Source organism: Crocodylus siamensis, chromosome 3 (assembly GCF_052110815.1).
Source record: "Crocodylus siamensis isolate JL-2025a chromosome 3, ASM5211081v1, whole genome shotgun sequence".
NCBI classification, from domain to species: Eukaryota; Metazoa; Chordata; order Crocodylia; family Crocodylidae; genus Crocodylus; species Crocodylus siamensis.
Genome location: NC_143397.1, coordinates 174,927,880 through 174,947,491, shown reverse-complemented (window position 1 = coordinate 174,947,491; position 19,612 = coordinate 174,927,880). Strand labels below are relative to the sequence as shown.

Below are 19,612 nucleotides of genomic sequence, written 5' to 3'. Positions count from 1 at the left end.
AGTTCAGTCATGAGCAGCTTCCCTCTGTCCAGATGCTTTCTTTTGGTACAGGTGTACAATTTGTAGGGAACCTAGTGTTGGGGTATTAACTTTAGCTTAGGGTTTAATTATTCTAAAATGCTACCATGTTAATGACCTGACGAATATTTTTAAGTCTGATTTTTAAAATCAATTGTCGATTTTAAAAATGTTGTTAATATAAATATGTAACATTTCATATGTAATGTTACAGGACCTGTAACTAGGTTTTAAGGAATTTTTAAATGTAGCAGGTTGATTTTTGGACCCATGTATTTCAATTTCAGTATAACACAGGATTCATTTATGGTTTAGCATCTAATTTCATTTTTTAAACAAATGGCAACAATAAAGAGAAATCAACAAAGCACTTAGAGGAGTTTGTTCAAATGTATGCCATATTTACATTAAAAGAGAGACTTAATTTTTACTATGTTTAATGGAATCTGAAACACATTTCTTTGCCTCCTTTTGGCAGTGGGTTTGGGAGGGTTCTATCTGATAAGATAAAGATTTAAGATTGCGTAATGGAGATATCTGTTCATAAAAAAACTGGACTGTGACCACACCTTTAGAACAGACCATGCTTAAACAGTGACCAAAAAGGAAAAGGCTGTACACCTTACTATAAATGCAGATACCTGGTAGCGCCTCTTTTAAATCTTAAAGTCAAGCTTTAATCACAAATACTGCTTCTGAAAAATGCCCACTCTTCTGTCTTCTCTCATTTACTAAAGGAGATGGGTAAATTTAAAGACATTTTGAAGATTGCTACACATCTTGAGCTAGTCAATGTAAAAAGTTTACCTCTTATCATACCATGTAATTATTAAAATGATAGTCATAATAATCTATGAAAATGCCTAAATTTTGCAGGACAAATTCTTTTTTAAAAAAAAAAATCCATTACAGGAGATTTCAGAAATTAAAGTTCAATGTCCTAGCCGGTCCCAGAATTTGATGTAGATTAGATGACAAGAACAGACCATAAATACTAAAAATAAAGATATAATATAATTATGAGTGTGAAGATGGTAGAGAATTTCTACATAATTTACTTTCTCAGCCACTTTCAACCTCCATCTCCACTATAATGATACTTCACTGAGAGAACTTCCTTTTATCATTCTACAGTAAAAGCTTTGTTATCCGGCACCCATGAAGAATGGGGGATGCTGGATAACAAAATATGTCAGTTAACTGAGCGGGCCCAACAGGCAACTTTACCTGTTCAGGCCACTGCCTCTCCCGCCATGTCCGGGGTGTCACTGTCCCTCCTGCCGCATTGCTACTCACTCTTTCCACCACATCGCTGCCCCTCCCATGGGCCCCAAGGGACAGGGAGTGGGGGCCCCATGCAAGCTGCTATGACCCGGGCCACGGGGGCTCAGTGAAATGGTAAGTGCCATGGTGGGCACTTCTGGTTTCACTTTTCCCTTACAAGCTGGCATGCCAGTTAATAAAGCATTGTAAGGTGCTGGATAGCGCAGCTTTTACCGTACTGCCATAAGCCTCAGCTTTTCCTTATCACTGTTTCCTGGTCTTCAAACAGATGAAGATGGCAGAATAACTTAAACTATTTCTTGTATCGCTATACAAAAAAATTCTTTTGTGTTTGCTCATGGTGATACAGACATAGTTATATTGTCTAGAAACACCTTCAGATTTACTTTTATAGTTATGGTCAAATACCATGCTAATGAGGGACACAAGTTACAAATACACATCTAGAATAGTTATACTGCGTATACCAACTAACGATTAAATACGGTGTAAATACTGGTAGAATTGAGTCATTTCACAGACTATCATCAGATAATAAATTTCTACCTTGTGTGAAGTAGGTAAATATCAAGCACATCTTACAGATGTGAAACCAAGGTACAGAGAAATTTGACAACATTTTCACAGGTGGTAAGTGTTCACAAATTCTGCTAAATCAATGATGCTACAGGTGCAGCAGCTTTGCTAATTAGGCAACATGCAATTGTCCAAGGTGACTTGGACAAACTGTTCTCACTAGTGACTTTGAGAAGAGTAGCTTTGCAAAGGTAAATAAGTTGGCCAGATGAAAAAAAATAATCGAAAGCTGAAAAAGCCACCTTTACCTTCTAATGACAAAGTATTAAAGTTGCAAGATTACTGAATTCAAGAATAGCTTTTTAGAGTTAGCATGACAAACCACAAGTTAGTGGGAAAATGTTTTTAAGCTCTCCAATTTATGCAATAATTCCTCACAAACAACATAAAGGTTTTCCAAAAATGCATCATTTGTATAAATTATGCTATTTTAACAGGTTACAAACTTCTGAATAGCAGGACTGCAAACAGACCTTCAACAAATGCAGCAATGTCAAGTAACACCTATAGTCAGTGTACAACCCAAGACCCAAAGTATTTCTTGAGCAAATACTCCATTTCCTCTAAATAACACCATGTTTTTGCTGACATCTAGATTTGAAACTCAAGAGTCAATTTTAATTCTTATTTATAGACTTCAGAAACCAGGAAACTCCAGGCAAGTCTGTGTTTGAACTTTTTAAAATATCCTCTTGTACCAAGTTCTATAGGAGGATCCCCACCTTTAAAAAAAAAAATAATAATATCCTTCAGGCATGTCTTTTATGTTATCATGGAAGATCTAATTTTACCCAACTTTGTGGGACACATTGACAAAGGGCTAGGAATAAAAAAGTCTGCCTAGTGGCAAAATTCTCTCACCCCACCCAACATACATTTTGGAAAGGATCTGCAAATATACAGAGTGCAAAAACTTTAGAATCACATGCTGAATGCCACAAAGAACTAGATAAAGAGTATTCAGCACTATTCCTAAATCTTAGGTCTTCTGTTTTTCAGGTTTTTGGTGTTCAGACATGCCACAGTTCATCAGATCCCACTACGCTGATGCTTCAGCATGTGCTCTGTTGGTGATCTCAACCCTACTGAAACCCAGATGAAGATCAAATTTAACTCACAAAATAAAAACAATTTAAAAATGAACACAACGTTGCAGATTTTAAGGAAGTTCTATAATATTATCTGATCTCTCATAGAATATGAACTAAGATATTAAAAATGTAAAACAAGCCGATATCAGTTGTTAAATCTTTTATTACCTTTTAACTAAACTACAGATTAACAGAAATCTGTGAATGCTTAGTCAAACACTCAAAGCTCAATGGTGTAAGTGGCTGATTGGACTCAAGTCTTCTACTAAATTCAGTGGCGGGAATGGAAACATCTGCACTCTTAAGTATTTGACAATGAAGGACTAACACTATAATTTTGAAGTCTTTTTGAGATTATTGTGGCTTCCTACAAGTACAAGAGTCTACATGCACACAGCCACTTGCAAGAGCAGGGACTAAATTAAGTCATAAGCACTTTTCTTTCAGAGCATTTTATACAATCTTTAACAAACAAAGATGCATTTGCTGAAGTTCAAATGAAATGATGCTTTAACCCCACTTGGAAAAAAAAAACCTCATCACATGAGTCAAGATTGTATGATGAGATCTTCAATTTCAGACCAAATATATAAAGAAAAAAATATGGACATTATGTAACAAAAATAAGTCATATGATGAATGTTTTAATTTCTCACCAATCAAAGAATGGAGAGGTACAGTGCCTAATAAGTTATAACCGTGGTGCGAGTAAAATGTGGACATCATAATATAATTCCAAAACAAAGAGCTTAAATAATGAATTTCATCGTGAATATTTAAAATAATAGAAATTAAAAAAAAACAACACTTTTTGCAGAAGAAGCCTTAAGTTATAATAGAATATAACAGACATTGCCACTTGGCTTGCCTTCAGCTGAGCTGAGAATGTGATGTGTACATCTATTTTACTATTTATATATATGTAGGGACAAAAAGATAGGGGGAAGAGAGAAAAAATAATTGGTTGCTATTTTACAGCAACTCTCAACTATGAAGTACTGAAGCATCTCCAAACCAATTACAGCTGCCAGATGAGGCTGCATTATGTTTCTTGGTTGATCTCAGCTCATGAAATATGATTTAACAGCTAAAGTCCCACTCCTGCAAGAATATTTATATTGCAAGCCCAAAAGGGATCTCTATGATCTAGTCCAATGGGGTTTTTGATTCCACAGATCACCCACAACCACTGTGCAGCCTCAAAGCTCAACTCCACCTGATCTTCATACATGCTGTAACCACTCTAGCAACCTCTGACTCTTCAAAGACCCCTACAACCCACCTCTCCTCCAACCTTATGTAGTACCTCACAAACTCCCTCCCAACACCACATGGATCCCTAGAGCCTACCTCCCTCATGGTCTGCTTGCCATGCATGCTGCAGAGATATCTAAACTAGCTGTGTTCATGATAGCTCTGAAATAGAAGCAGAGTAGCCAGGTATGCATGATGTGTCTGAGCTAATCTGATCTCCTTTTCAGCAGGGTTATTTAGTGTGTCAGTAGTGCCACATTAATGTGGTTTTGCTGTTTCCAGTTTAGGATACTGGGCTGTTCTTTACACATGGGAATGTCTGGGGAAGGCCAAACCCCTGAATCTCTCTGTATTTATCCCCACAGTACATCTTTGGTATCTCTACAACCTACTAATTGAAAAATACTGACCTAGTCCAACTTCCTAAGCAACCTGAATTTTACCAATTTGAGTGGTTTCATATTGGCTTAGTAGTCCATGGCAAGGATCTAATGGCAGTATTGGAACTTCAGCTTTAATAGTTTTCCTTTTAAAACAAGCGCAACTGACTGAAGTGACATTTTAAAACTAATAGTACTGACATTTACTAATTTTCAGAAAACACAACATCTGTTAAAACAGTTTACCTTGTACTTCTTTATCATGACATTCTTTCAGCCTGGACCAGAGTTCCTTGAAGAAATCACCAGCGGACTCAGCCGAGCAAGGGCTCCCACAGCTTCCTGCAGAAGCATTCATCTTCTCTTTTCTGTTCCTTATTTTTCACTTGTATCTGGTTCACTCCTTCCCTTGTAGTTTTATATTACATTGTTATGAAGCTGTTTTTGAAGAGCAGCATGCCTGTAATGACAGATTGACATCACTTACATTTGCATTTATCAGAGTATGACTTGCAGCCATGGATGAAGAACAAAGCCCACTGTCTGTCTTTGTCAAGGTGTGCTTATTTGCTGACAATCATTCATCCTGCAGTAGGGGTTAGTTCTAATTATCTTGCCAGAAGCCACACAATTATTTAAGAATAAAAATTATTTTGGAGAAAAAGAAAACAGAGCTCAAATTAAAATTAGACTTTAAGGATGTTTACTCTTTCCCCTATCTAAAACATATGTAATTCCTGCTTGCCAAAAATTCTGTATGCTTTCAACATTTTGCAATTTGGAAATAAAAGCTGGAAAGTTGCCAATTTGGCTAGTGAAATCATAAAGGCATGTGTGTGTGAGCGTGTAGGTATTTTTTATGTAAATAATTTTAAATATGGGCCTAAACTGCCCCCCCCCATAAGGGCATTTAAAGGTTTCCATTGTACATTTTCTCTATGTTTTGTGTAGAAACAATCATATTCCTTATGAAAAAGAGAATAGGAGGCTGGTCTTCAAGCCTGCAGATCTCCCTGTAAAAGTTTACGAAGATCTCAGGGGATCCAACAGTGTCACGGAGCTCTTGTCTTCAGCACTGTCCTTCGTTTCCTTCAGAAATTACACATACATTACTCAGATAGATATTCTGGTATAGCTCTATGGTAGCTTTACATTCCTGATAGGCTCAATAAGACAGCAGAGTTCCTCAGGGATACTATAGATGAAACATGGTGCTGTGATTAAATTCTAGATCAGAACTTAGATTCAGGTTCAACTCCTGTACCTGCTACAAACACTGGAGGTATAATGTTAGAGAAGCCGCATTGTTTCTCTATCCTTCAAGTTTCCTGTGTGGATAATAATTCTTCCTTTGTCAAGTCTATTTAAACTGTAAGATCTTTGGGAATGGACTGGATTTTTACTATGTACCTGTGTTTATCTTTGACATAATTATGTAATGCAGATTAGAAATGAGAAAGAAAATAATCCAGCTAAATCCAGATAATATTATTGTCAAATGAGGATTCTGGCCAAGAATGCTGGAGACAGACATTTAGACCTGAGCTTCTCAGGTGAAAAGTAAGGCTTCTCCTCACATATCCAGCAAAGGCTAGGAGTAATCAACAGTATGTTAGGAAAGAAAAAAAAAGTGTAATCTGAGTCCCAAATTCTACTTGCTCCAAATATCCAAAACGAATCATCACTCTCAGCACATAGTGCAAATATTCAAGATAAGATCACCCACAGTGTCCCTTAAAGAAGACTGTACAGTTGCACTAATGCAGGAGAAACATAATCATATCAGACTACCAGGCTTCACGGCTGTGAAAAGAAGCTTGAAAAAAAAAAAAAGTGAACCACATATAGAAAGACATGTTTGCAGACCACCTCCAGTAGAGGAAGAAGGAACCACTAGATCCAGGAAGGAAGCAGTTTGATGCCTTCCCACATTCCTAAATCAGAGAAGGTCCTACATCCCTAAATCAGAGTAGGATGTCTAGATACCTCACTGGACTTTGCAAGACTGGGATGGGTACCAGTGTTGTGTTATTATAGTACTGTCTGCTCCCACCCCGAGTACAGTTTGCTGTTGTGGTCCAACTCCCTCCAAAAGGATATAGATGAACTAATAAGAGTAGAGAACGGCAGCAAGGATGATCAGGGGTCTGGAAAGGCTTCCATATGAGGACAAGCTATGTAGGCTAAGCCTTTTCAGTTTAGAGAAATACATGACTGGAAAAGGGATATGATAGAGAACTATAAAATAATGGATAGTGTGAAGTAAGTAAAAGATTTACTAGCTCTCACAACAGCAGAACAAGGGGGATATATGAAAAAATGATTAGAAAGCAAGTTTAAAACAAACAAAGAAATTGCTTTTTTTTTTTTTTTTTACCCAGTGTCTAATTAGTTTCTGGAACTCGTTGCCACAAGATGTCATAACAGCTAACCATTTAACCAGATTCGGAAGAGCGCTGAACACACACGTACAGGGTAAGTTCATGAACTTGCATTAAACATAACAGGAGTATAGCCTACAAATGAGGGTTTTCTAGGCCTCTGAATGCTAGAAGCTGGTTCCTTTCTGCAGGCAGATCTGCAGAAAGGGGGCTGATCTGTCTGAATAAGCCCTGCATAAATACTGTTCCCTTTAGCATCCACTCTGCCACTGTGAGATGCAGGATACTGGCCTATGTAGCATCAAAATGAGCTCTCTCTCACAGGAGTCCATATAGATCTTCATAAAATGACCGTCTCTTTTTAAGCAAAGCAAACATCTACTTTTAGAAATGGTGTCACTCAATGTTTATAAATTCCAGAAATGGGTGTCTGTGTTAGTACTTTGTTGAAATGATCATGGTGGCTCCTTTACTTAGCCCTGTGGATACTGCTCAGCAGCTGTCCCCAAGCTTAGGAACAACTAGTGGGCTCTCAAGCACCCAAGACCTGCCAGGGGTTAAGACTGTCAGACTAGATGCATAGTATATAGTAGCAGTCAATGCTACTTAACTTTTTTGCCCTGTGGGCTGGCCGTTGGCCTGATCCTGCCATGCGGAGAGCCCAGGCACTGAGCGCCCATGCTCCAAGAAGCCCACGTGTTTCCTAACTCCCAGGAGTAATCTTTGGGATTTTTTTAGTGCTAAAACAGGTAGCAGCCTCCAGCCAAGCCCTGCCAGCTTGCAGTCCACAGATCAACGCTCATGAGGAAGGCAGCGCAGACACACCTCGTCCAACCTTACGGACAAAGCCTATTAAAAAAATCGCAGTTCTTTACCCGGCTTGTCCTGAAGAGTTGGGAGGCCAACGCGGGCCGCAGCGCCTACACGGCACAGGTCAAGCCATTAAGCCATGCAGCATCCCTAGCCCCGCGGGTGAAAGCATCTTTCCTGGGGGCCTGCTGCAGCTAGATGCCCCCTGCCTAGCGAGGGGCTGCAGGGCCCGGCAGGGCGGGGTTCCCCCTGCCTGAGGGGCCCGCTTGGCCCCGCCCCCAACGGCGACCCCGCGCAGAGGGGAGGGGGGGCACGTGCCGTTACCTGCCAGCGGCAGGTTGGTTCCGGCAGCTCCTCACACCGCCCGCTGGAAAGAGAAACTCAAGCTCGGCTCCTTCCCCGGCCCAGCCAATCAGCGCCGCGGGAGAATTCTCGCGAGACGTCCCGTTCTATGCTCGCGGGACTTTCCGTCAGGGGAGGGGGTGCAGCGCCTGGAGGGGATGTTTTCCTAGGGAGGGAGGGGAGGTGCGCGGCTATTAGTCCCGACCCCTCGGCTCTCTGGTTGGCTTCGGGAGAGCCAATCGTACCTGCTGCCCCCTGATGCTGCGCCGCTAGCTCCAGAGGCCGACGCGCGGGGGTGGCAGTGAGGGCGCGAGGCGGAGGGGGGCGGAGAGGGAGGGGTTTTGTCTCAAGCATGTGCAGCTGCCCGTGTCTTGTTTGCGGCAAACATGTGGGGACTAGCAGGGGGGATGAATTGGCAGTGGTGGTGCAGGACTTTGCCTTGCCTTCAGAGACACCCTGAAACCAGCCCAAAAAACAAAGGGGATGTTGGGGGGGTCTCTGCTGGCCTGACAAAACTCTGGCTCTGAGCAGGCTCCCCATAAGCAGGAAGTCGGCATGAAAAATCTACACTGACATGAATCACTCTCCATGGATCTGGCCCTTGTTTGGGTGCACACAGAAACAGTGGAAATCAGAATGATGGTTTCTGGCCTGCAGGCACCCCTCCATGACTTGGCATCTCATTTCAAAACCCAAGGGTAGAGGTGGAGATTTGTCCAAGGACATCAGGGATGGGCCTGAGCCTGGTTTAGCTACTTATCACCTCACACCACAAAGGATCTGGCAGCACTCCAGGGTGCCCTGACTCATGGGTGACTGGTGCCTCCTGAGTCTGGACGGGCATCTGCAGAAGCTGCCCACTGGATCAGTGGTGGGGACGGGGGCTGGCAAGAACCAGCAGAAGCCACTGGCAGCATTGGCGGTGGGGACGGCCCTGTCAGGGAGGGCACGTGCCCCCCGTGCCTCTCCTATCAGTCACCTATGCCCTGGCTCCCTGGTTGAGAATCACTGACTTAGAGATGGGGCTTAAATGTATGCTCGAAAGACATGTCATTGCTTGGTTAGAAGTCAGTCCTGATCACACATGTATTACTTACATAAGCAGTAGTATGAATAATGTTACGTACATATGTGTTTTTACCATACCAGCCCGTTGTTGCTACTTAACCTTACTGTTAGATTATTGAGTTAGGTCACATGCTTGAATACTGGAGTTGCTAGCAGGTACTCTCCAGATGATGATATGCTAAATAACAATTAGATCCAAAATACTCTTTTAATATGTCTGAAGAAGAAAACTTTTTTTTTTTTGGGGGGGGGGGGGGTTGAGTGGTGAGGGTCCAAGCTGAGTTTGCATGTGTGTCCTAGAATAGGAGTTCTCAAATTTTTATGCAGCAGCCCAGCAAAACATGGCCCAGAAGTGGCCATGGTCTGGCAAACCATGGCCCAGCAGTCACAGCCAGCCAGCCAGGGCTGGAATTTCTGGCTGGAAGACAAGCAAAGATATCCCCAGACCCTGTGGAAAGAACTGCAGCCTCTCCACCTGGCTCTGGGTGGCCACATTTTGCCGTAGCCACTTTTGGTTCGGCAGCCAACTGTGCTGCAGACCGGCAGCCGACCCACCACGGCCCAGCACCAGGCTGTGGCCTGGGGATTGAGAACCCCTGCCCTAGAAGTTGAACGCTGTTAAATGAGCTAAAACTAACTTTGGCCTGTCAGTCAACTGCAGAATAGTTAGCTACTGCAAGAATAGTTTCAAGTTTCCTATTATCTCAAATCTTTCCAAAGCATGTTACTACCTTTTCTTTTAAAGCCTACAGCCTCTGAAAATTCAGTGAACTAGGAGGATTTTGCTAGCAGCGTCCTCCTGCTGAAGACAGAAAGCTATCCTCAAATCTATGGTAAGATCTGATAAGTCGTCTTTAACAGTATCATAAACAGAACTCACATTTCTGTTTCTAGAAAGCTGCTTTGGAAATGCACATTTTGGACTCAGATTTCTTATGAGTGAGTTGCTTAGGAAAGTTAAATATTCCTTGCTCTATTGAGAGTCAGAAAACAATTTTCCTTAGAAAATTTCAAGTTTCTGTTAATTGCAAAGTTTGTGGGATGAGACAAATGTAGCACATACAAGCACAAAACTCTGCTTCTTGTAGTTTCAGTTGTACAAACTGAGTAAAGTTCAAGGTCAAGTTCAAATTTTAATTCTCTTCCAAATTCATACTTATAATATTCAGTTAAAATGTTTAGGGAATCTAGATGGTTCTACTGAAGAAGTTAAAAAAAATCCCCTTATATATACAAAAAAAGAAAGAGACGTGCTAAGGTTACCATAGGTAGTATGATTCCGATGTGGAAAAAGTATTGCATTAAGGCTAGAGCAAGTGCCAGTATGGCACAGTAAGGCTAGAACTAGGCACCACTTTGTCAGTAATGATAACTACATGCTTATTTCAGCATTTTCCTTCTCTGCATCAATCTGTGGTGCATACTTTTATGGAATTTTACAGCAGTGTAATATCACTGACTTCAACAGTGTTATCCTATTTTACACTGCAGTAAGTGATAAGAGTGTCAGCCTGCCACAGTACTTGAAAAATGTTTTAAAGTGAACTTTTCCTTCCACGCTTTCTTCCCATTATGGAGAGATTTATTTGACTCTGCAGAAAAATGTAATCCAAGATCACATACTTGGTCACAACAAAGTAGATTCCCATCTCATTAAATGTGCTAATGAACTACTGAAAATGATGTAGGTGCCATTAGAACAACTACACAGTACTTACACATTTAGGATTCTTCTCTGGATTATATTAATAAAACTCAGGCACATTGCTGCTTAGAGTCTTTGAACTAAGCATACTGGCTAACTATTCAAATTAAGCTCACAGGAAAAAAATGGATAAATAGTATCAGGCTGATAAATGGAGAAGGATCAGACCAGTAGTGAGAGAGACTATTTTGGAGGTAACTATGGCTGCGCTAGTCTGGATGCGGCAATGTGGTATGTGGTGCTGCATACATGTCTGCAGTGCTACATACCACACATTCAGTTGTTCTCTGTGTTGCAAGGAAGCACCATGGATGGATTTTTTGACCCCTGGACACCAAGGGTCAAAAAAACCTGCGGAGAAAAGAAATGGAGTGACACGCGGTGGCAGCATGGGCTGCCCAAAGTGGAGCCTGGCCAGCCAGAGCTGCATTCTGCTGCTGGCCAGGCTCTGCACAGCAGGGTCACCACTGCTGCAGCCCTTGGAGGCCCCCAGAACCCTAAGGCTCCTGGAGCCAGACCACTCCTGGCCCCAGCCACCTCTAATCTACCAGGGGTAACTTGATGCATGCCAACACGTGCATGACAGATGTTCCCTGGGGACTAGCAACAGCACAAGGTGCACCACCGCTAGTTGTCCCTAGGGAACCAAATGTCCATGCACATCTAGACATGGCCTATAGGTCCAGTCCTTCCAATAAGTACTTACTTACAAGTAGTCCTTTTGGAGCCACTGAACTAAGCACTATCTTTGGTAGTCAGTATATGTCGGATTGGATGGTATCTAATCGCATGCTTATATGCTAGCTATCAGTGATCCTACTGCTTCAATTCCATACACTACCATGATGCCTGAGCAATGTGGAGGTTATGGTGCTAATATAACTCTCTCTCTCATCCCTTCCTCATGTGGGTTAGTAGTTCTAGAGCAAGAGGGTTAAGAATAATGTTTTAATGCCAAAAAACAATGCTACAAGTAAGTTTATTGTATTTATTTACATGTATAAAATCATACGGGTGTTGTCCTCTTGGTGTTTTAAGTTAACAGTTGACTAAAATTATAGTCAGTGAAATCAAGCAACACAAGAAATCCAGCAGCAGCTCCACAAAATAACTAAAAACACTCACCAGCATGTGGTTGTTTAAGTACATTCTCCGTAGCCCTAAGCACCACATTTAAAGCAGCATTTTCCTCCTCCATTACTAGTAGTATGCATCTGTCTGTCTCATGGGATAACAGAATTACTCTGAAACATCTGCTTGCAAAACATAATCCTCACTTTAAAATAAACTCAAGTGGGAATGACCTGTCCAGGGTGCAAATGCCTAGGCAGCGTATATGAAGACATTGAATAGTCCACACACCAGTGTCACCCTCTGGGCCTTGCTGGTTTAATCCAAAGGCAAGGCAAGTGCCAGTATGTTTAGAACTAGCTTGGCTGCAGGACCTGGTCCTCCATTAAGATTCTCTTAAAAGCCTGAGACTTCCAGCATGCCCTAAACCTGAACATATTCTAGCTGTTTCAGATCAAGGGATCAGAACCTGTGACAGCATTCCAGAGGTCATCATAGAGAACAGCAATTCTCTACCAATTATCTGGAGGAAGAAGCTGTTAGTAACAGCAGGGAGTTTGATGCTGACTTGGTTTCAAAGGGTATGCAGGTATAAAGAGGGTCTTTCTGAGCAGGAGAAGAAGGTGGTTGAGACATCCATCCTCACTTCCCTACCAAGACCAACTGCTGTCTCCACCACAGGACTGAACTCTGCCTACTCTCCCATAGAGGGCTGCCAGTTTCTAGATTGTAAATTCAGATACCATCTAGGCAGTAATCCAAAGCTGTTTTGTGGTCTGATCCAATACCTCTGGAAAGAGACCTATCCACAAAAATACTACAACACTGCAGCTAGATTTGAAGTATATTTTTTCCCAGGTATTTTTAAAATATATAATTGAAAGCTAGTTTTATCTTTGTATCAACATTAAGCTAATAAAAATGAGAAATTCTGAACAGTCAGCTAACCTGCATATCTGGTAAGCAGTCAGTGTCCTAATCATGTTGCTTTATATGTGAATGATGAGAATTTTAGAGGAAAAAATGTCAAAGCCATATATAATATATGGCATATCTGTCAAAAACAGACACTCCTGCCAAAACAAAAACACAAAACTAGTTGCTTTAGGAGTGTAGGCAACCATTAACTCACATGGCTCACTATTTAGTTGGAATTTAACAAATGTGCTCTGTTCCAGGGCTCAAGACTTGGAAAACAAATCACTATGGAAACATTTTATAGTTTAGAAGGTGTCTTCTACCAGGTACAAAGTAGATTTTGAATAAGAACAAATTAAGCACTTACATTTCTTGCCAATCTCCTTTTTCAATAGCAGGGCTTCAGGCAAGCATTGATATACTACTAGAGTAAGAATGTGAATAATGGTACTCTTTTACTATACTGGTGTGGTACGTTTCATCTAAGAATCTCAACATTCTTTGGAGACATTAATTAGTCTTGCAACAACCCTGCAAAGTATTACCACCACAGTTTTATAGCAAGGGAACTTATGCACAAAGAGATGGAGAGGCAGACCATGACTGTAATGAACGGAATGTCTAACTCATTCTCTTATCACTAAAACACAATGCTATTCAATTACCATTAACTAGAATACTGGGTCAGAAACATTTGCTATACACATACACGCGCGCTACTACCAAAACAGATGCAGGAAATATTTTTATGAATTAAACTTATCACCTGACAAAATGTACATCAGATAATGAGCAGTTTAACAGGTTATTCATGTTCCCTATTTTGGGAAAATTACATATTCTTTAAAATATGCAACACTTCCTTTAATGATTTATAATTTTCATGAGCAATCAGACATTTTAACCCCTAAAATTAAACTGTTTCTTCTGAACAGTATTCTCAGCCTATGCAGAAGAAACATCTATTTCTTCTTGCTCTTTTTCCTACACTTTGAAGAAAATCTCTAGTTTTAACAAGCAGACTCAGTGCTACCAGTGAGAAGGTTATTTCAGCCTTCCATTCAGAGCTTTTAGGTGCTCAGGAAGCCTATTTACTGGTATTCTACCAAAGAGTTATAAACAAGATGTAAATTTTTACATCAACCTGTAAATGGAATATAGTAAATACTTACCATGATAAGGGTTCTGTTACAAGATTATCATCTTGATTCTTACATACTCCTATACATACATACCTTCATTTCCCTTAAGTAACACTAAAATACAATTCATCAGGCACAAAATTGTTCGTTACATCACACAGGCAAACTGTAATTATTTTATCTAAAGACACTAAAATAAGCTTCCTGGGGACATGAAAGTGGTTAGAAGATGGTTTTCAAAAGTTTAGTTACATAGATGACAGGAAGATTCACATTTACTTCAGCTAAAGAATCATTTTGTCCTAACAGGCATGACAAAACCTGTCTTCATGCCTTTCTATTCAGCTCAGCTAGTACTTCCTGATTTCCAGTAGTTAATCAGTTACCAGATTCCAGAGTTTTTGTTTTCTATGCCATTTAATTTTTCTTATTTGACGCTGTACCTGTAAATGATCCAGAGCCCAAACCCTCCAAATTTCAGCGCTGTCAGGAGTAGGTTTATTATTTGGATTCATTTCTATTTGTATTGCTACTCTGAATTACTTATTACATGCAAAACATATTTGTGAAGCCTTTATTCGGTAAGTAAGTAAGGGAAAGTTAATAATAGTTCTTTATTGTTAAGAAACAGTTTGCTTTCAACACTCACCACTAAGTCAGTTATGCATGTGCTAAACCAAATTTTGCTAAGTAACTTATTCCATAAACCTGAAAATTTAAAATAAAAAGTGTTGGTCTAACAAGAAATAGATAATAGTATCAACATTAGTGCCTTATAGCACTTTACCTTGTCACAATACCTCTCTGAGATCATTCTCTCTTAAGACAGTTAAGTGACTTGCCCAAGTTCATACACCAAGTCAATGACAACACCCTGATTAGTATTCAGGTATTCCTGTCTCCTACTACTGTACAATTCATTAGACAAGTCTCTCCATTAAATGCTATTAGATAAAGATGGAATAGCTGATGCTTACCTACATACAGAAGTATCAGAAGTTATACAAATGATGTCATTTAGAAACACAGAACCTGGAGCTAATGGTATATAGTAAACAGATCCGTACAAAAAACATCCACACTACAAATTTAAGTGCAGTAACACTGAATTTCGGAGTTAGATTTTCTTAAATAACTTTTAAAAAACATTTTTAAAACTCACCCTTTTGTTTTAATTGTGAAAGGTTCTGTTCTTGATCAGGGATGGTGAATACTTACTGCTGACTTCCCCTCAAGCTATAAACCTAAAGCATAAGTGAGATGAGGAATTCACTGTGGACCACACTGAAGAATGCTGAGACGAGATCTGCTACACCTAAGATATATACAATGTGCAATGGATAACCTAATATGCCTTTCATTTAACTGGCTGGGCAGGTTTCTACATTCTGTAGAACATGGAATCATACCAGAATTTGTTGGCATAACAAGCCTGCCAAACCAGTTTCTAAGTAGAACAGGAACCTGCCCAACCAGTCTGCATCAAAGGCCAGGCCAACATGCTGCAGCTCAACTCAGTTCAGCTAGGTTTTGTACATGGTGAATTATTCGTGCCTCCATCAACTCCCAGCACACCACTGATAGAATGATGTAGCCGCCAGCAAAATAATTTGCTGAGGGATGGGGGCGGTGATATATCCATGTCAAATCCAGCAAGATCCTATTGTTGTAAACTCTTTCATTGCATCCAAAATGCATTGTTTTAGAAGGTTTACTTTTCACTAGCATAAACAGGGAAGAAAGCTATTTTAAAGCAATAACAACATAAGTTTATTGTAATTAAATAACACCTCATATTTAGCACAACTGTCAAGACAAAAACAAAACATTAACAAATTCTGCTCCCCCCAAAGACCTCTCCCCATGCATGCATACTACCTTACCTATTGGAAACACAAGTCTTCCCTTGCATACAGAGAATGGGGTGCTGAGAGAGCTTGCACGGAAGGGTTGAAACTCATGTTCTCTGTAGGGCTGTATTCTGCCCATGTGTCATCTGGTTCTGTGAAAAAGATTTTCCAGGGTTAGAGGAAGTGCAATGTGTGTGCGGTGCACCCACCTCTGTGCAGAACTACTTGGATGTCATCACCCTTCTGTGGTAGAGAAGACAAAGCTGCTGGGCATGCTACTATAGCACCCAAGCTGCAGTGCGGCCCTTGGGTAGTGTGGGGGCAAGGATACTTATAGAGCTGCTCTGAGCACAGCCTATGTATTCTAGCTATATGCAGAGACCAGGATTTGCCTGGTATTACCTTCTTCCAAACAGGAACACAGACCAGAATTTATACAGTTTGTTACATGATTTTCAAAGGTGTTAAGTACCTCTGTCTTCTTCTGAAGCCAATGGTTGTAGATATTTAACACCCTTAAAATTAGACTATGTTTACCTAAGGTGAGGTTTCTAGATGCATAATTGGGGCTCATTTAACTTTTACTTAAAAGCCTCACTTTAGGACCAGTACTTAGACTTGACAAAGGCATTGGTAAAGTTAGAAACATGTACATTTATTCATGATGTAACCTAATCATGGAATTTGTATATACTTCTTCAGATCTCTACTTGTTATTTATGAATTTTAATAGCTATTCAACATCCATTGCTTAGAGCAGAGGAAATAAGCCTCACCTTTAACGAGGCGTATGCAATGCGACCACTGTTTTTTCATCATTGCCCAGCATAGCTCTTAGCAAGGAATGGAAATGTTTGCAAGAAACCTACTGAAGTATCTGGTGTCCTGTGTGATGGTAAAGCTGAATGTGAGGCTCTATTCTGTGAAGGATTTGGAAAGTAGGAGCTACCACTGGAGAAGGCAATGAGATTCCTAACTTTCAGCCAAGTTGACAGATGTTCACTGTTTATACTTCAGTCATACCACCTAAGGCTATGATTTTATGCAGCTAAGCAGGGTTGGGTTTGGTCAGTACTTGGATAAGAGTCTTAACAAGTAAAACTGCTGCAGGAAGTGGTTTTGGTGATTCAGTAGGCAGTACTGAGTAGTTATAAAGCAATGCAAGCATTAGATAGGGAGTACAGGGTACTAAAGGTGCCATATTTGTGATACAATATGAAACAGAAGATGTGGAAACTTGGGATTTTAAATGATTCCCTAGCATTTTTCACATAAGATGTGGATTTTTAACAAGTATCCTTGTCAAATTTGAAATAAAATTTCTCTGGAAGTTTCAATTGGAGACAGTATTCTTCATTTTGTTTTCCATAATGTTGTATAGTGCTGCTGAGCAGTACTAAATGGCTGCTACATTCTTTCCAGAAGAGTGTCTATTTTTAAAGTGGTTAATTCAATCCTTTTTATTTTATTTAAATTGTAAAGTGTATTATTTAGATTGTAATCGACTCATTAGAAGTGTCGCATATATACTTGAATATGAAATACACTGTGGAAAAAATCATATGATTTATTTGATTCTGGTATTTCTAATGTTGGCAATATAATATCACCTAATAGACTGAGGTATATTTTTAAAGTTCATCCACAGTTAGTGTTAATTTTAGAAATACCTTATCCTGTTAAGAGTTTGACTGTATAATTAACTCCTAGAACTCATTGCCACAAGGTATTATGATGGCTGATAATTTAATCAGTTCAAGAGGGAACTGGAAAAAAATCAGAGGTCCATCGGTTGCTATTAGATATGATAGTTTTGAATGTAATCTCAAAATCAGGATTTCCTAGACACCTTAACCTGGAAGCCACAGAGGAGAGGGGCAGGGTATAGATCATCTGGATAGGTTTTATGTAAATACTCTGGCAGAGAAGGTTTTTGAGTAAATCAGATGCCTTTTATTAGACATTATTTTACTTTTCAAGGTTTTGAGCACAAACACCATTCTTCAGGCTGAGAAAGCATCTGCAATTGGCCTCTGGTCTTTCTGGATGGAATGAATAGTAAACCAGCCAGGGGCTAGTATACAAGCAAGAAAACCAGTCAGTGACAATGTAAATTAAAAAGTCAATGGGTGAGAGACAGGTTGGGAAGGATGAATGTAGCTGGTAAATAGTGGGAGTCAGATGTTAGGCAGGTATATGTCATAAATCCAATGTCTATATTTAGTCCATGATTTTTTGATCCAGTACTATGATGAAGTGAAGTTTGTAGGCTCATCTGTGAAAGGTGTTTTGTAAATTCCCTTTGAGGATTAGAACTGAGAGACTGGAGAGAGAGTGTTTTTTCTTGTGATAAATGTGCCCCCACAGGTAATTGGGGATTCTTGTCTTTGATAGATTTCCAGCGTGTGTTCATTCAGGAACGCTGAAGGTTCTGTTGTGGGGTGGTGGAGATATATTGTCAGGTTTTAGATTTCTTGGCATGGCATGGCCTGGATCCATTCAGTGCGTTTTGGGCCTTGTCTGCCTATACTCTTAGACCAACCTAGCTACAACCTATACCTTGACACATAAATACGCTTACCCTGAAGCATCTAGTCATGCCATGGTGAGAAAGAGACCACTGAGTTAGATGGATCTGTGATCTAATCCACTATGGCATTTCTTACATTCTTATGTTTTCTATCTACATGATGTATGTTTTTGGATGATTAGGGACAAGAAATCTGTCACATAGAAGTTTGGTTTTCAAAAAGAGAAGTGACATAAAACTCTTTATTTTCACTAAACTTCAGAAAGAATGTGGACAAGTTGGAGAGAGTCCAGTGGAGGGCAATGAAAATGGTTAACGGGCTGGGTCATATGACTTGTCAGAAGAGCCTCAGGGAACTGGACTTATTTAATCTGCAGAAAAGAAGACTGGAGGGTAGTAAAGCACTGGAACAGGTTACCTAGAAAAATGGTGGAATCTCCATCCTTGGAGGTTTTTAAGGCCTAGCTTGACAAGCCGTGGCTGGAGTGGTCTAGTTCGGGATGGTCATGCTTTGAGCAGGGGGTTGGACTAGATGACCCCTTAAGACCTCTTCCAACCCTAATTTTCTATGATTCTATGAATGACAAAACTGCTGAAGTGATATTTTCAGCATATTCTTTTAAAATAGAAATGAATGATTCTAAACTCATAATCCCTAACTGTGGATTCTTAGGCACATCTCAAATTTAACAGCTGGGATTTGTTTGTTTTTTACATAGCAGAGCATAAGGGCTCTGGCAGTTAACAATCTTATATATGTCTTCTTTTGATGTGGCAACTTACAGAAGGGTGAAAACTAGGGATGCACTGATAGAGATTTTGGGGGTGGATACCGATAACCGATATTTAAGGAGGCATATTGGCTGATACTGATCCAATATCCAATACAGCTGCCATCAGGTGGTAAATCTGGTGTGGTGGAAGGGGAGTGGGGAGGGAAAGGGCTTGTGGGGGCAGATCAGTGCTCCCTGTGGTGAGGGAGGGGACAGGGCAGGCGCTGCCCAGCTGGAGTGAAGCGGGGCACAGGATGGAGGTGCAACTCATGGGGTGGGGGTAGCTCCCACCACCACTTGCATCCTGGGAGGCCGGGGTGGGCCCCCAGATCTGTGTGGCGCAGGGCAGGCTGCAGCTGAGGGGTGAAGCCGGTACTGTGTGGGGCTTTTCTTGCTGGGGGCTAGGCTTGTAGTGGGTG

General features: G+C 40.5%; 1 protein-coding gene across 4 annotated transcripts in view; it reads right to left on the bottom strand.

Moving 5' to 3' along the window:
- The window catches only part of RBBP8 (RB binding protein 8, endonuclease), a 74,949-nt gene extending 59,535 nt beyond the window's left edge, over positions 1-15,414 (bottom strand). The window contains exons 1-2 of one of the 4 annotated variants that reach the window (XM_090039804.1): positions 15,203-15,414; positions 4,850-5,063 (exon numbers count right to left, since the gene is read on the bottom strand). In XM_090039804.1, the coding sequence (XP_089895930.1) occupies positions 4,850-4,961 (112 nt within the window). In that variant the 5' untranslated portion in view covers positions 4,962-5,063; positions 15,203-15,414. The other 3 variants (XM_090039801.1, XM_090039802.1, XM_090039803.1) reach the window with 3 other exon arrangements.
- Between the last annotated feature and the right edge of the window lie 4,198 nt (positions 15,415-19,612).